The sequence below is a fragment of the Haliotis rufescens genome, unplaced genomic scaffold (assembly GCF_023055435.1).
Source record: "Haliotis rufescens isolate VD_foot unplaced genomic scaffold, xgHalRufe1.0.p SCAF_7, whole genome shotgun sequence".
Taxonomy (NCBI): domain Eukaryota; kingdom Metazoa; phylum Mollusca; class Gastropoda; order Lepetellida; family Haliotidae; genus Haliotis; species Haliotis rufescens.
The window spans coordinates 18576234-18593853 of record NW_025964361.1 but is presented as its reverse complement, the minus strand read 5'-3'; the positions used below and the strand labels follow the sequence as shown (position 1 = coordinate 18593853).

At 38.4% G+C, this 17620-nt stretch overlaps 1 protein-coding gene across 1 annotated transcript in view; it reads left to right on the top strand.

Moving 5' to 3' along the window:
- The window catches only part of LOC124113291 (von Willebrand factor A domain-containing protein 3B-like), a 464410-nt gene that overhangs the window by 327494 nt on the left and 119296 nt on the right, over positions 1 to 17620 (top strand). The window contains exon 22 of the mRNA XM_046473587.2: positions 16963 to 17182. Coding sequence (XP_046329543.2) covers positions 16963 to 17182 — 220 coding nt within the window. The remainder of the gene's footprint in view (positions 1 to 16962; positions 17183 to 17620) is intronic.

The following is a 17620-nucleotide window of genomic DNA, read 5'->3' as shown; positions in this document are numbered from 1 at the left end:
ACCCTATTGTTTTAGTCATGGTAGCTCCTAGTCTAGATTTTCCACCGGCTACCAAAGCGGCGAGTCTTTCTCTATGTTTATCTGAAGATTTATCTACATCTTGATCTGGCTCATCTTTGAGCATTTGTTCGATGAGTTCGTCGCATTCCATAATGTATTACCTAAGGAGATATTTAAAGGGGCACTGATCTAACGCAATTCCCCGGGACTGATTGTTGCTTTTGTTATTGTTTTTTCCCAGTGAATACCCGGATGTATAGCAGAAATCTAGACTAGTTCGCGACCTCTGCTGCGCCATTCGTAAGCGCATTAGTGACTTTTATGGGTAGTAATAAGGGCGTATGGTCACATTGATCAACAAAATGAAATACAGTTTTCGAGATAATAAGGAAATGTAGGTATCTTTGTGGGTAGCATCGGTAATGGTGACGAAGTTTTGATAAGTCACTTGCTTGGTAATTTTGCGATTTTCGTTTACACTATTTTGACTTGCAACACAAAGTAAATATTTCACCTGCGCATTGCTTTTTTTATAGTGTGTATATTTGTAACATTTTCAAATTTATTAAACGCCTAAATATTCAGTTATTTTACGAAGGGACTGAAAAACATTTCCATCTGTATTATTATGATAACGAATTCCAAACATTTTGATGTTTTATGTCATCACCAAGAGACTGAAAATGTAACGTTGAAAAATACATTTCTATGTTGTTTGGCTTCTAATCCTACATAATAATCTGTTGTGATGTTTGTAGGCTCTTTTGATCGTCTTAATCAATCTGGACAGATTTTCTAGTCAAAATGAAATATTTACATATTTTATAAATTGCCTGAGAGAATCACATTTTACAAATTGACGGTAATATATACAAGCTTACAAAGGAAAAGACCTGTGAAACAACGTCTATCGCGCATTGAAGAATTTCCCAACCAAGACGTAGAGAAACAAGGACGAATCGGTTCAATGCTACAGCAAATGAAGAAAAACAAAATGCAAATACCATAATTACAACCTACCCAATTTATGTGTATAAATTTTAGGCAGCTTCCTTGTTCGAGGAATGTATCCGTGAATATCCACACAAAGGAACAATATCCCACTCGTCTGCAGCTGTACAAAGAAACTTAATCGATGTCACGTGTCTCTGTAACAATCAAATATTTTAAAAGATATATATCGTTTCGGGATATTATAACCCGTGTTCGTTTCTCAACTGATCACTTGGATTGTTTTAGGTGTTTCACACAGGTGTCAAGTCTCAAGGGTCAGCTGAGAAAGCCCATGTGACAACTATTTTCATAACGTCCACGGTTCCTAAAAAATCCATTCAGTGATAGATAACAATGACCATTCAATCAACGTATTATCAGTTAACCCTATGAACAAAGTAATTTGTTTTTACATCGGTACTTCACGCAATGATATAAGTGTATTCCCTTTGTTTTAGTAAACCTACACATGTAAACACTCACTTTTGACATATCCACTGTGCAAGATAACAGTCATTAATCAATCAACATATTTTCTGTTAATCCTTTGATGACTAGGAACGATCCGTTGATTTACCCAAAAATGTAAATCAACTGATTATTCACCTCTTGCTGGTCTGCCACGTGCATATTACATAACACACATTTTACCTCACTTCAAACCTGGATTTAGATTGAATATTACCCCAGACACAATAAATGCCAAATGGGAACCTTCATCAGGTAATCTAAGTGGTGCTACCACTAATTGTACCTGTAATAAATTCATTAACTGAGCATCAATTGAATGACGACAAATACACAAGTATAGGCTTATACGAGAAAACGTGGATGACAACAAGGGAGTAATAATCGTATTAGCGACGCAATCCGAAATCCCAAAACGCTTTCACTGCATGGATACTTTTTTTAGTATTAATTTATAACCATCTGGGGTATTTCCAAATGACGAGATCCGATGAGCTCCGCCGTTCTTTTTGTCTGTTTGTTTAGGCTGAAGAAATTAATTAATATGCGCCCTTTGTCGAAATCTTTATAGATCACGGTTAACCAATCAGTGTTTATGCAAAAATACATAAAACAAATATTGCCGCCAGCCTCCAAGTATATTCAGCTGTCCTTGCAGACGGTAGCCCAGTCTCTGGTCACGCTCAGTTGCGTTGCGTATCATCCGGGTACTCACGGGGAAAAAAACAATAACAAAGGCAACAACCAGTCCGGGGAATTGCGTTAGATCAGTGCCCCTTTAAGTCTAACATAATGGAAAATAACATATCCAATACAGCCAGAAATAATAAACTGTTGAGAAAGAATGAGGATTTCAAACCACATTATTACATAACAGCCGCTAATGTTCAATTTACTATATTTTGCTATATTTACTATATTTTTGTCATATTTTGCTAAGCAGTTTCTATATTTGCTTAGCAGTTGCTACATTTTGCTAAGCAATTGCATAAGCAGCTAGTTGATCGGTTTTTAATACGAGTTTACAATGCTTCGTTGAAGCTAACAGTTTTCTGACTTTATCTCGCTCAAGCTTGGTATAAATAACATCATTTTCACGTAAACATTCCTCGAATGAATCTCGGTCTTTGCAATGAAACAGTCCTACCCATTTGGTCTGCTCTCTGAGATCTTTCAGGACAGAGTTGTATTTTTGGGTAAGTACCCAAATGCTATGCAGAGTATGCCGACCGGAGAATGCTAAATATGAAAGCATATCTTTCTTTTTGGTTAGTTCTTTACTCGCGCTGCAGTCGTCTATTATGAAAAGGGTTGATTCTCCTTTGTATTTTTCGTGACATACTCGTAAACAGTCTTGTAAACGATTGCCCGGATCAACTCTGTGCACCCCATCGTCATTCATTACCCAATCTCTCGATGGGTATGTTTTATTAACGCTTATAGTCGGACACAAAATAATAATATGGTCGAAAACATTCCGATAATGACTTTGTAAAATATCTAGAATAAAAGCTGTTTTTCCACAACCCGTTTGCCCACAGATGATAGCGCAGTGCGGTTCTTTAGGTAAAAGATTATTAATAGATTGCTTGCACGAATCTTCCATTCTGTATATTAAGTTGCGCGTCCATAATAACATACAAATATATATTTAATTTACCATTGGATTCCTGGAGCTTCGTTATCTGTATAGTGACACCTTCGCTAGCATTTTCTATTCTCCGCCCACTATCGTGTAGTTGGTCATCGTCCGTGGTTCGCATGTCGAGCCATAGCGCGTACTTTGTGGTGAGGTATTCACCCATCGATACATCCCTGAGAGATAGATCTTTCACAACCACGTTAACTTCTGGACTTCGTTTTATAGAAGGGAGTTTTTTAATCTCATCCCATTGTTGATACGCTAGCATTCCTTGACTATATAGTTGATTAGGCACGCCCTCGATAGTCAATTCTACTTTTGTAATCTTGGGATTGTAGAACTTCTCGGTATTTCTTTTAAATGCTTCAGAAGGGCCCTCGAACAACATTAAAATACCCTTCAACGATCTTGTGGGGATGTTTAGATTGATATTCCACATCGTATCTTTTTGCTCCTCGTGATCTTTCGGTGTCGCAGCACTCGATCGTACAAAATAGCTAAACTTCCGGTATACTGGTTACGAATTTGTCTGGCTAATTCAGGATCTGTTACCATATCATACTCCAGTGAGATATTGTCAATGGAATAGCTAGCATCTTCAGCAGCTCTGATTACTCTACCGTAGTCATTAAAAGTGAGTTCGTATTCTAACCTATCACCTAGGGATGCTTGATAGAAGGGCATGTTGGAATCTAGTAATTCAAAGTCGAGCGGAATATAGGATCGGCTACCTAATGCATCAGCAACAGCAAGATCTTTTACGATGGTATTATCACCATTATCAGCACCCACACGCAGTCTCAATGTGTTCAGATTACTAATACCCTGGTACTGTAAGTTTTCCCGCTCTTTATCCGTTCTCCAGAGATCCATGTAACAGATATATCAACGCTATCGTCGATACTCAAAACCTCATTACCACTAATTTTAATCGCGATTTTCTTAACGATAGCACGACCTATGTTCTGAACAGGCTCCCTGCTAGCATCTGTAGAATTCAAACTAATTGTAAATGCTAGTCGGACAGTTCCCGGAACTAACACATCATGAGGACCTAGATTGGGAAAGTGAACCAGAAGTGTTTGATTCTGATCAATGGTACTCGGGTTATTAGTTATAGTTACAGACTGGCGAATTGCTTTGACCCCTAATGGATCCCGAAGTCTACGATGTGGGTTTAACTTGCGTCCGTATTGCGAAGACATTGTTATATTAAAATTATGTAACCTTATGTTTAATATAAAAATGGATGATTTTAATCTAGATAACATAACTGATACTAGTACAATCGAGGAGGGTACTGATGAAACCAGCTTTGGTGGCATGAATCTTAGCGATGAACCTTTATAATCAACCGTTAATGATTATTACTATACCTTTAAAGATGTTAGCCCAATTGGTCATGACTATTCAAAGTTTGAATTAGATGGTAAAGGAACATTGCGACTGCGTGGCGCTCCCGATATTGATCTTATGAATTCTCGTACTCGTAAGCCCCTAGCCTTGTCTACGATAGCCGCTTAACACGGCATCAGCACTGTTCGTGATGAATTAGGTTTTGTAGACTACTCACGAGAAAAACTTTCCATGAAGACTACTAAGGTTCTTCGAACTGTGCGTGATGAACTTGGTTACTATAGATAATTTGGAAGAAAGCTCGAATGTGGCCTCGGACGGACTCGGAGAAATCTTGGATACCTACTACGATAATTCCACGGTCAGTGTACCATCCTCGGAGTTCAGTATTAGGGAATTACAAGGTCTTGACAAGGCAATGCAAACAATGCGGGGAGAATTCATCAATAATATAGCCAAGCTATCCTAACTCGACAAGCATATTGCTTATGAGAAAACAAAACTTGAACAGGCAGGTGATGAATTCAGTAGACGCCGCGTTGCAGAAAGATTACGTAACTTAGAAGACGAAAGATCGGCTGCTTCCAGTAATAGAAAGGCCCTTCGATCACAAATCAGTCTAATTCGAGGAACTATCGATCAAGTCCTCAACGATGATACTACACTGGCCGATAAAATTAAAACATTGTTCAGAGAACAGGGAATAACCATTGCTAGTATTTTAACCGCATTGGGATTTATTATATCGACTTTGACTCTCACATTAACCAGTGGTACAGGAGGTGGCACACCGCCTAGTGAAGGGGGTGGTGTAAAAGAGTGGATAAAAAAGCATTTAAAGTCATTAGGAGAAGCACTGGGAAAGCTCGCTGGGAAAGCCACGTCTGAACTTCCAGGTATAATAGGGAGTATTGTTTCCTGGCTCTTGAATTTATTAGCTAAGACCACCACTTGGCTTAGTCAAAACTTGTGGGCACTGATCGTAGCAATTGCTAGGCTGTTGTACGTATCCACTAAAGACTATTTAACCAAATCAATTCGCTAAGAACTATTTAACCAAATCATGAGTAAACCAGCCGTGACTCCACCTACTATAAGCGCTGTTTTTTCATCGATATGTTGTTGATTTTTAGCTGCAATATGTGGTGGCACTTGTGGTTGTGCGTTAGTACATGGTTGTGGTGTCTGTGGCTTGACTATTCCCATTTCGCCTGTGTTTGTTTGCGTTATTAATTCGGTGTTAATATCTGAATTTATACCTGGTTTTTGTCGATCGGTAGCAATAACAATTATATTATTATAACCTATCACTTGACCGATCTTAGGTTCCATATTACTAGGAGACATGTATAGTCCTGGCGCATAAACATAGTCCACTTTGGATTGAGCGTACTGTAATACATCTTGATAACGCTTTATAGAAGATGGTATGTCAACTGGTGAATTAATAGCATCCTCCACGTTTGCAACAAACTGTTTTTGTGCATCGAGTGCCGTCCCAGGACCGATTATTCCTGTTTGTGTTTGTGATTGTGCACCAAGAATTGCCCATACATAAGTTCCTATTGATTCATTTACTCTTACAACTCCTGGGTTAGTAAATTTATTTTCTGTTTTATCATTAAGAAATTCATTCCAAGCGTTTGCGGTATTGTTCAGTTGTACAAATTTTGTAACAATATAAATTAAACCACTCTTAAAACTCATAATATCTCCTTTTTTAAATAAAGATCATGTATTCTTACATAAAGTTTGTTTGTCTGTAACAACCTAAATGGATTGATTGGTTTTTGGTGAATTTCTTCAACTAAATCATCACTTTCTTCTTTAACAGTTATTTGTCCATTGTACGGAACACCTAGACCATGGTTAAGTCCTTTAATATGCCAATCTTTACTAGTAGAAATACCAAATTCCTGACACATACGCTCATATGCGAACCTATTGTATAGATTATTTGTGGAATTCCATGCTCGATCCTGTGGCAATGGAGCACTAATTTCTTTAAGTATACGTCTAATCTGATAGTACACGTGAAATGATAAAACAGACTTATTTAGTTCAAATCCTGGGGCATAAAGAGATACACCACATCCTGTTGTGGCACACCATATGGCAAAGTTTAACTGGTTCTGCCAAAATTGCATTGGATTGTGAAACCAATCGTGCACCATTATATCGCTAGTTGCCGTGACCCTGTACTTTTCAAAGATATCAGAGAATTTAACAAAAACATTAGCACCAGAGGCACTTACTAAAATCGACTGATTCGTAATGTAAGTTGATTTCATATTGAAGTTATGATATAGTATCATTGTATATTTAATATGTATGTCACACTCCCGGGAATAACAAATGGTCAGTCTATTCAACTGCTTCATACTATCGATAACTCAGCTGGTCAACTTGAAGTCGCTCTATGTGATGTAACGTATTACCCACAGTGGACTAATATAAGTTTTGTGAGAAGAAATAATGATATACAGCTATATGATAATGGTTCCTTCACTAACATTGTTATACCTGATGGGTATAACAGCGTATGCTCCCTCAATGATGAAATTTTTAAACCTTTGGGAGTTAGTCTCACACCAAATGAGTCGAATGGGATGTTTATTTTGACCTTTGGTGAAAAGCAAGTAATTCTTCTCCCATACTTAGAAGTTACACTTGGATTTAATCTTAGAACGGGAATAATGCAATCCAACGAAACACAGCATGGAGATAAATTACCTGATTTAGTTCCCTATAAAGAGTTGTGCATCCATCTTGATCAGATAAGCACGACGGATAATATTCAACTCGAAAGTCCTTCTACTCTGTTGAGAGCTATTCCAGTCAAAGATGAAAAATATAATAGCGGTAGAACGGAATCTTTCTCAACATTACAATATAAAAAATTAAAGCGGGGTATTATTTCAGATCTCAAAATTTCTGTATTAGATGTAAAACATCAACCTGTGCATATAGGATACTTGAGTGTAACACTCAATATTATAAATAATGGTTGATTCATCAGGCCCTGGAACGCATTAGCCTTAGACAATGTAATAAAATTGCACTTTCCGATCTAGGAGACACAGAAGGAATCAGTAAACCCGGTACCAATGGTAAGTTATACGCTTTACACTTACAAGATAATGTATACAAGCGGAAAGAAGTTACATTCACAGGTAATCTAGGAGATTTAAGCGATGTCGACGTTAGTAGACTCCATAAAAACACTTCGTATAATCTTAATCTCAACGATGATAATAAATGGACTATGGTCGAAGCAAAAATCGATTGGCTATTGAATATCATCATTACCCCGCCATATGTGATGACGGGTAAGGCACATAATTTAACTAAGATAATAAATAGTGGGGTTGTACTCGGGGCTTATATCCCATCAAAACGAAAAAGTGTGTTAATCTCTCCCCTGCCAGAAAACTCAGGTTATATGTTATTTAGTCCTCTGGCAGTAAAAAATGTTAGTTTAAATTTGGTTACTGAATTCAATGATATTAAACAGAACTTGAGTGCAATACCTAATATTTCTACGCTTATTATTGAAGTCTTGTTCGGAGATGCACCGGAAAATGCCTTCGAAATATTACCAGGTCTTTTGATTAAATGGCTAAAGAAACATGAGTGTCGACATTTCTCTTACTAAGATATTCATGCCGTATAATATACATTTGATAAGGTTGATGTATACTCTCAAAACATTTAAGCAAGACCAATTAAAGACTATTATATAATATAATAATATACACTGTGGGTTTATATCCGGCGCTCGATGAGGCATCTGAAAAGTTGGATAATGTTGATGGATTTCGATTACATCAAATAAGCGACATAAAACATCGAATAGATAAGGAGAGGGAGTTTAGACTTGGATTGTATAAAAAGTATCGTAGAGCCGTTAATGCTCTCGATGGAGTTGACATCGCGCTTGTAACGGCTGGCATGGGATTCGATGTAGCCGGTGTTGGTTTATTATCAACTATAATCGCTGCGCCTATCGTACTTGGTATGGAAATAGCGGCCTGAGTCTCAGGACTGGCAGGAATAGCGATAAAATTCATTTCTCGTAAGTTGCAAAGAAAGCATTAAAACATGATAATATTCGGATACTCACCGAAGCAAAGTTGAACAGCATTGAGGACCATATTTCAACAGCATTAGCTGATTGTAAGATATCCGAGGATGAGTTTCGTTTAGTGCTGTCAGAACTCACCAAATACAACGCAATGAAGCAGGAGATTTGATCCAATTCTCATAAGACCAGTGGTATTAACGAAGATGAGAAAAAAAAGTTCATAGAACAAGGGAGACAACAAGCGCGTCAATTATTCCGTGCCAAAACCAAAGAACTAGTTGGAGATTAAAAATAGATTGCTTCCTATCATTGGATCATATTTAAACGAATGCTTACATTAGTAAAAATATTGATGTTTCTTTTAATACGAATCATGATGATTGTTAAATCGCATCATCATTTTGACGTAAGAATTTCCCTCTGTATTGGTGGTATAGGTATATGAATCTGGCTCTAGTGGAAGTGAGCCAGAACCCCCATCATCTATACTACTAATATCTTCACCCCCAAAACTTAAAATACCTAAGATAGACACAACACTAAATAAACAGACTGACCCTGATGTAGCGGCCATAAAATTTCCGAGTTCCGTTATGGGAATTGAACCACGGACCTTCTGATATGAGGTCGGACGCCTTGTCCACATGACCAAAGAGGTTAACCCCATGAGCAAGCTGACAAGGTAAGGATGTCATCTGTAGGATGACTCCATGCCCTGCTACACTAACATCGCTAAAAGCACCACACTAGCATACATACACGAAAATTGGCCAAATTGGTGTCACATATACACAGACGGATCCTCAGATCCGATCTCCAAACACACAGGTTTCGGATCCCACATCACACAACCATCAAATCACCCAATCCTACCAACTCCCAAACAACCAATTCATATTCACGGCCGAAACTAATGGGCATGGCCTCAGCCCTACACAATCAGCAATCTAAAAAAACCACCAAAAATCCTTATTCTAAACGACTCCCTCAGTGGACTGCAAGCCCTCAAAAATATAAACACAAAAAAATGCCCCAAACTAATAAACCAAATACTCAAAAGCTCAAACGACTTCACTATGGCAGGCAAACAGATAGAATTCATTTTGATCCCAGCCCACGTAGGAATCCCTGGCAATGAAAACGCTGATAAAGCAGCCAAATTATCCCTTAAACTCCCAGAAATAAGCTTAAACCTACCTATCTCAAAATCAGAAATTAAAAGTGTCACTAAGCAAAAATTCACCAATAAATGGCAAAATATATACCTAAACTCAAATAGCCAAATCAGAAAAGTCCTTAAAAAACCCTAACTAAACCAAAAATACTACACCCATCCAAAAAAATCGATAGAATAATCACTAAACTACAAACAGGCCACACCAAACTAAATAACCACCTTAAAATAGCTAAACTACACGCAACAGGAACCTGCCCACGCTGCAAACAACAAGAAACACCAAAACACGTACTCATCCACTGCACACACTAACAAACACGCCGAACAACACTACAAACCACCCTAAATCTTAATACTGCACTTACTCCAGAATCAATCCTAAATCCACAAAATAAATTAGAAAAATTCAAAGCCTTAGGCATATACTTAATTAAAACAGGACTAACTAGTCACATTTAAACCCCAAATAAACTATTAAAACCAAAATCACATAAACTAACAAACCACCCACCACACAAAGCTCCCTTAATGCACCCCCTACCCACTCTTGGCATTCATTCCAAATCTCAAAATCTCAAAATTACTTTATAAGCAACCCTTAAACCCCCCTCCTGGGTTGCACCACCACTTCCTTTTCCCCCTTTCAGAAACACATTAAATGGCCTGGCGGGCCCGTGTGCGACATACGCTTGCAGTCGGAAAGCGCACGTTAAATCTCCAATATAAGTAAGTAAGTAAGGGAGAAAGAGAGAGAAAGGTCTTATCCTTAGCCTAGCTTGAGTTAGGCTGGGTGCTCCGGGGCACCAAGACCTGGTACATAGTGTCTTTTGTATGTAAATAGCTACCAGTATAAAGTGAAATTGTATATACCGCAAGCCATCGTCTCCAAGTTGTCACTTCCTACTGGGAACCATACGCCGATCCCTTGCATATACGAGTATGCAAATTATTCATAAGCAACATCATGTGTGTCTGCAGAGCATGTGCACCATACTTGGTCGTTAATGACCATACTTTCCTTTGCCATAGGAATTAATATGGACATGTTATGGCAGAGTCATGACAATTGATACAGACACTGAACAATAATTACCACTATCCCAACACCCCCACCCCCCACCCCCCATATATTGACCATTCCCTTAATTATGTTCAAATTTAAAAAATAATTATTTTAAGAAAAGGTCAATTTTGACATGCTTCCCCACCCCCCCTTATATAGTTGTAAGAGTTGTGATAAAGCTCTTTCACAATGTCATTTACCAGCTTGTGCCCTGAAATAAGAGACATCACAATGATCAGGTGATCAATAATCCACAGAGCTTGTTTAAAAAGGGAGGTAAGTGGTGTATGTGACTATTTCATCGTCATGGCTACAAGTAAACAAACACATTATTGACAGTTGACACTGTTCTGGTGTACACTGAATAAGGTCAATATCATACACAGTGAACAACGAACAGCTTCAGCCAACGCATATTTTTGTCCTCTTTGATTAATAGACTGTATCATATTGGAGAAGACATTGTTATAAATATATTGCAAGTGTGTTAGTCCCCAGCTATGACATAGCAAAGGGTTTACAGAGGTGTATGGTATGTTTTTTCTCCAATTATTTAGTGCGGACTGGTAGAGGCAAGGTGACCTAGCTGTGTATGCAGTGTGGATATGTGACAACACAGTACTGAATGCTCTATGACAACCTAACTTAACAACAAAAGACACACTTGGTTGAGCCAAACACAGCTATTCTTTGATAACACGTGTTTGCACTTGTGGTGTGGTTAAACTGGTATAATGCAAGCTGAGCGAGGGTATTTATCCAACCTGCCTGAGGCACTGGTAGACCATGCAGGACAAGAGTAGGTGTATATCTAGCTGAGGGATAAGACAAATTCTGTTTTGAAACCAGCTCAATCAAACAGCAAGACCACTGTGCTGATCCTTGTACATGACAGCCATTAAGAATTGAGGTTTTTAAAAATTCAGTGTCAACAAAATATTTGTGCTAAATTATGAGAAAATCAAGAAGAGACAAACCTGTGAAATTTACAGTGGATAAAAACAAATTTGGAAAAGGATACACTGTCACAGCTGTTCGGCAGAAAACCCCAAAGCCAGCAATAATCACATTTCCAAAGGTTTGTTTTTTTCTTGACATGCTACAGTGTTTTCCCCTCTAAAACAGTAAAACCATTTACTGTCTCAAGGATATTAAACTATGGTCAGAATGCAAAGAATACAATAGAGGTGATTTGAGGAACATGTACAACATTGCAAACTCCACTGTTTCTTGTTTCGTATTTGTTTGTCTCATTAATCCTTTTGTCAATAATTTCTTATAAATCTCAGCAAGATTATGGGATCCTACTATTTAATGTCCGGGAATTTTCAGGGAGCTTCCAAATTAGTCTGGGAGGTTTCATCAGACAACCGGAAGTGAAATAATGCAGTGAAGTCAGTAAATAAAACATGTCTTTCTCAGTTAGGTTCAATCGTGAGAATATCTACTGTTAATAGCTAACCAATTGGAGATTTTACGTGCGCTATCCGACATTATGCATATTTCGCACATGGGCCAAGGAGGGTATGTCTAAAAAGTTGAGGCAATCTGGGGGGCGGAAGGTAGTGTGGGCGGTTAGGTTTAAAATTTCAGAAATTTGGTGCATCGTAAAGCGGATTTAGGAGTGTTTGTAGTGTTAGTTGATTGTTAATACCTAATTTGGTTTGGAGCATTGTTCTGTGTTGTTTGTAGTGGGTGCAGTGTAGTGGTACATGTTCTGGTGTTTCTTATTGGTTGCAGTGGGTGCATTTACCTGTTTTATGTAACTTTATGTTGTGTAGGCAGTTGTTTAGTTTTGTGTGACTTGTCTGTAGTTTGATTATTGCCCTGTCATATTTTTTTTATTCATTATGGGTTTTAGTATTTTGAGTGGCTTTTGAAGCATAGCTTTAGTTGACAGTTTGAATTTTGGAAATTTGTTTGCCACTTTTGGAAAAAAAAATCCTTAGCGATGCTCTTTATCTCATTTTTTGATATTGGTAAGTTTAGGCTTATTTCTGATAGTTTTAGGGCCGCTTTGGCTGCTTGGTCAGCATGTTCCTTTCCAAACTCTCCGACGTGGGCAGGGATCCATAGGAATTCTATTTGTTTGCCAAGTTTACCGATTTGTTTTGAGCTTTTAAGCATTTGGTGTATCAGTTTTGGTTGTCTTTTTCTGTTTTTGTTTTTAATAGCTTGTAGTCCATTTAGTGAATAAAAATTAGGATGTTTTTATGTTTTTTTATTTGAGGGTTGTATAGGGCTGTAGCCATGCCTATTATCTTGGCCGTGAAGACTGACCGGTTATTTGGGAGCCTATAGGAATTTGATTCTTTCATTGGTTGGGATATATGGATGCCGAAACCTGTGCATTTTGAGCCCAGGTCAGAGGACCCATTGTTAACGGCAAACATAGAGATTTTGTATTAAAATGTGTGTCCTACTGATAATACGAAATGAGTGTCAGAATTCTTGTATTTCCTGAACGAGAGTGTGCGTAATACATGAAAAATCTTACACAAGTTTTGTAAAATTAGTTTGACACACATGGGAGTGTTATCATTTCTTTATTACCAATCATCAATTATCAATTCTTAATCCTTTCGAATTCCCTTTAGAAGAATGCACTGATCATGACCACTGTCCTAGAAGACCACAATTGTTGAATGATGTCCATAATATGGTCACAACCATTGTCTGAATAAACATTTAATTCCAAAGTCTAATTACCCTGGGCCATGACATGTATATGCCTTGGAATAAATTAATTGACGTTATTTATAAGATGCTAATCCCAATTGCTAATCCCTATTGTATTGTATATTGACTGTCTGCCCTTGGTGTTTCTAAATATGTTCTTGGTGTTACTTAATACGTCCTTGGTGTTACTTGATATGTCCTTAGGAGTACTTAATGCCCTTGGTGTTACTTAATACATCCTTGCTGTTGCTTAATATGTTCTTGGTGTTACTTAATATGTTCTTGGTGTTACTTAATATGTCCTTAGGGTTACTAAGTCCCTTGGTGTTACTTAATACATCCTTGGTGTTACTTGATATGTTCTTGGTGTTACTTAATATGTCCTTGGTTTGAATTGTTCGTTAGGCATTTCTTAGAAGTTGATGGATGATAAAGTAGACACAATTTATGGATAACAAGTTCTTCATTTTACTGTAATGGCATCTTTTCGTTATAGATCCTTATACCGTCGTCAATCAAAGCTAAATAATGAAACATGGTACAGAATATATATGGTAGGTACAGGGTTAACAGTGACAACAATTGCATACATGAGAGATTAACATGAATAGGTTAAATACAAATAACCAAAGGAGATTCCTATAACAACATGATGGACAGTTTTCTTTTAGTGAAGTCATGGAGGTTGTTGGAGAGGATCTGGTCATTATTCCAGTTGATGTTGTGATTAGAGCAGTTGCTGATATGGTCCAAGATGGCTGAGTTACTGTCTGATCTGATGGTTGAAGCTTTGTGCTCTTTGATTTTGTTGTGGATGGGGCAGGATGTTTCACCTATATAGGACTGGCCACACTTTTGGCCAATTTTATGATCTACACCTTTAGGTTCTTAGAGTTTGGTTGTGTTTCTGCCTTTGTCTCTATTGAGGGAGGTGGATCTGGTGAAGTAGGTGTAAATATTGGCTTGCTGATTGAGGAGGTGGCTGATGATGTGGGAAGCTTTTACTATAAATGGGAGGGTGATGTGGAAGGGTGCTGATTCATGTTTGAGGGTCGTAGATCTGGGTGTGGGATGGAGTATAGAGATGACTTTGTCGACAAGTATGGGTGGATAAATCTGAGTCAGCAGATGATGTCAGTCTTATTTCTGACGTGATGGTTGGAGTTGAAGTGGATGTACTGATCGGTGTGGGTGGCCTTTCGGTAGACACTGGTTTGGATTCTGTTGGCTGTGGTTCTGGAGACAAGGACATCTAGGAAAAGTAGTTGGTTATTCCTTTCTGTTTCAATGATAAACAGTACACGGGGATGTTGTTGGTTTATATTTTGTAGTAGTAAGGTTTGGTCTTGTCTTGTTTAAGGATGACAAAGGTATCATCAACTTTTCTGTACCAGCAAATGGGTTGGATGGGTGATGTGGTGAGGGCTTGCTGTTTGAAGGTTATGTAGATTTCAGTTAGGATAGGAGAGAGTAGGGACCCCATGGGTAGGCCGTGTATCTGTTGGTAGTATTTGTTCCACTCTGGTTTTCAGAGGCGTTTCAGTGATGCAGCGGCGGAGAATTTACAGAGTGTCATCTATGGGTATGTTGGTGAATAGGTCAACTACATCATAACTGATGATTTCATCTGGTTTGGTGATGTTCTTGAGTTTGGAGCAGAGTGAGTGAGTGAGTTGGGTTTAACGCAGCTTTTAACAGTATTCCAGTTACATCATGGCGTGTCAGCTTAATGTGGGAGGAAAGCCCAAAGTGATGCAGGTCTCAGACGTTTACCAGTTCGGTGAAACCCACAAGCACGGGTATGGTGCTGACAAACCTAGAAACATAATCAAGGCAAATCGGGATTCGAACCCACAATCATAGGTTTCTGGCGGGCCAGGCGGATGCAACACTGCACAGCGAATTGCGGCGCCTTAGACGACTGGGCCACCCGTGCCCCTGTTTGGAGCAGAAGTCAGTGGAGTGTGAGATAAAGGAGTCAGCTGATTTTCCTAAGGTAGCAAGAATTCTGGTGAGGTGTTGGGCAAAGTTATAAAAGACAGTATCTCAGGAGCACACAAGTAGACAGGCTTTAGGAGTGTTCCCTTGGATTTTGGCTCTGGCAGAGGGTGGTTGGGGGTGGTTGCTGGAGAGTTTGTTGTGAAGTACTTGGCTAATTTCAAAGTTGTTTGAGGAAGGCTTTATGTTGGTGTAGAAGTTTGGCAGTTGGGTCCTTCATCAACTTGGAGAAGGTGGTGGGGTCTTGGAGAATGTTGTTGATTAGATCTTGGAAGTGGACGGTGTTCATGATGACTGTGGCCTTGACCTTGTCAGCAGGAGCTTTCTTGATGGTCTTATCTCAGTTCTTTTGATGGCTTGCTCTCAGCTCGGGTGAGGTTTTTGGTTAGGCTTTTAGCAAAAATGTCACAGATCAGGTGACACAGGTAATCGATCATACCCCCTGGTGCGAGTTGCTGAAGACCTTTCTCGATACTAGTGATGAAGACATCATGGTTTTCATAGTGGACTGGTAGGGATGTACTTCAGGCCTTTGCTGTTTGTCTGATCTGTGGTGAGTTTTATGTTGCTGAGTTTTTTGTTCAAACCAGAATCAGCACCCTTCCACTTCACCCTCCCATTTATAGGAAAAGCTTCCCACATCATCTGCCAATATTGACACCTACTCCACCTCCCTCAATACCCTACATAGAGCCAACAGCAGAACTACAACCAAACCCAAAGGACCTAAAGGTGTAGTTTAAAAAATTGACTGTAACTGTGAACAATCCTATGTAGGTGAAAATCCCTACAAGCCATTAATCTACAGAGATCAAGGCTATTTCATCCTATCCACCTACTTTGAACTCATAAAGCAATACTCACCCCACCTATGTATACTTAATCCTGTTTAACGTCTTTGATGGGCATTTAGAATTTGGAGTACTAATTAAGGATAAGATATATGGATGAACAGCTTCTCTATTACAATTAGGAGCAACATTTCAGGGTAGGTTCTAAAACTGTGCAATTGTGAACAGGCTTAACTAGGCATCCTGATCATGTGTTCTCTTTCCTTCATTTTGGTACAGTATTATTCTTCTGTTGTTACTTTTTAACCCACTCATGTTAATCCCTCTCATGTATGCAATTGTTATTACTGTTAACCCTTCAACAACCATATATATTCTGTACCATGTAATATTATTCAGCCTTGTTTGACAATGGTATAAGGATCTAACACTCTAACATAGGGTTAGATGTAGCTAAATGTCTTTGGTGTTACCACAATATTACCTTTCAATGTTAATGGGTATGTTAATGTAGTGGGTAAAACATGTCATGTGCCATTGTAATTATAACACTTAACTCATAGTAACACCAATTCATATAGTTAATAAACCCTGAAAGGTTGGCATTTACATTATTCATGTTTCATATAACTGTTTTTCATGTCATGAATGTAGAGGTGAGACCCTAATAAACAAATTCTCTCTCTTTTCCACATCCCCCTGCATGGACAGCTGGAGAGCAGATGGCAGAGCAAACAGCATGGTGGTAACATGCAGCAAGAAGCAGCTGGAGAGGAGGAAGCACTGGCAGCAGGAAACACATCTACATTTGATGCCAGTAATGCTGATGCAGTTCAGAAGATAGTTCAGAAGCATGAGAAGGGACTACTGGCCAATCTAAGTGGCCAGAAAGTCATTGCCAGGGATAAACATGATGGAATGTACTATGAAGGTAAACATTTTAATTAATCACAAATAACTTCATGACAATGGCATGAGTAATAAGGAAAACAGATATGCTTGATGAAAAAAACAATAACTATCACCCTTTGTTACAATCTTTTGGCAGGAGTGTATATTATGTTTATATATTATATAAATAGGAGCTCCAATTCAAAATCACATTTATGTCACAGGTGAAATAACTGAAACTTGCTTACACAGAGAACATAAACTTGATTGTGTTACTAAATTCTTTCACAATGCAGAAATGTATTTTCATATGCTAATTCGACCTTATTATTTGGGCCTAATCTGCACTTCATTGTCCCATGTGTTCCACACCTTAAAACAAGTTCTCTCCTTTCCATTGACTAAAACAATGGGCGGTGCATGTGTTTGCAAGTAAAGTCTTGTGCTTGGGTAGGGTTGTTTAAAAAATAGACAACAG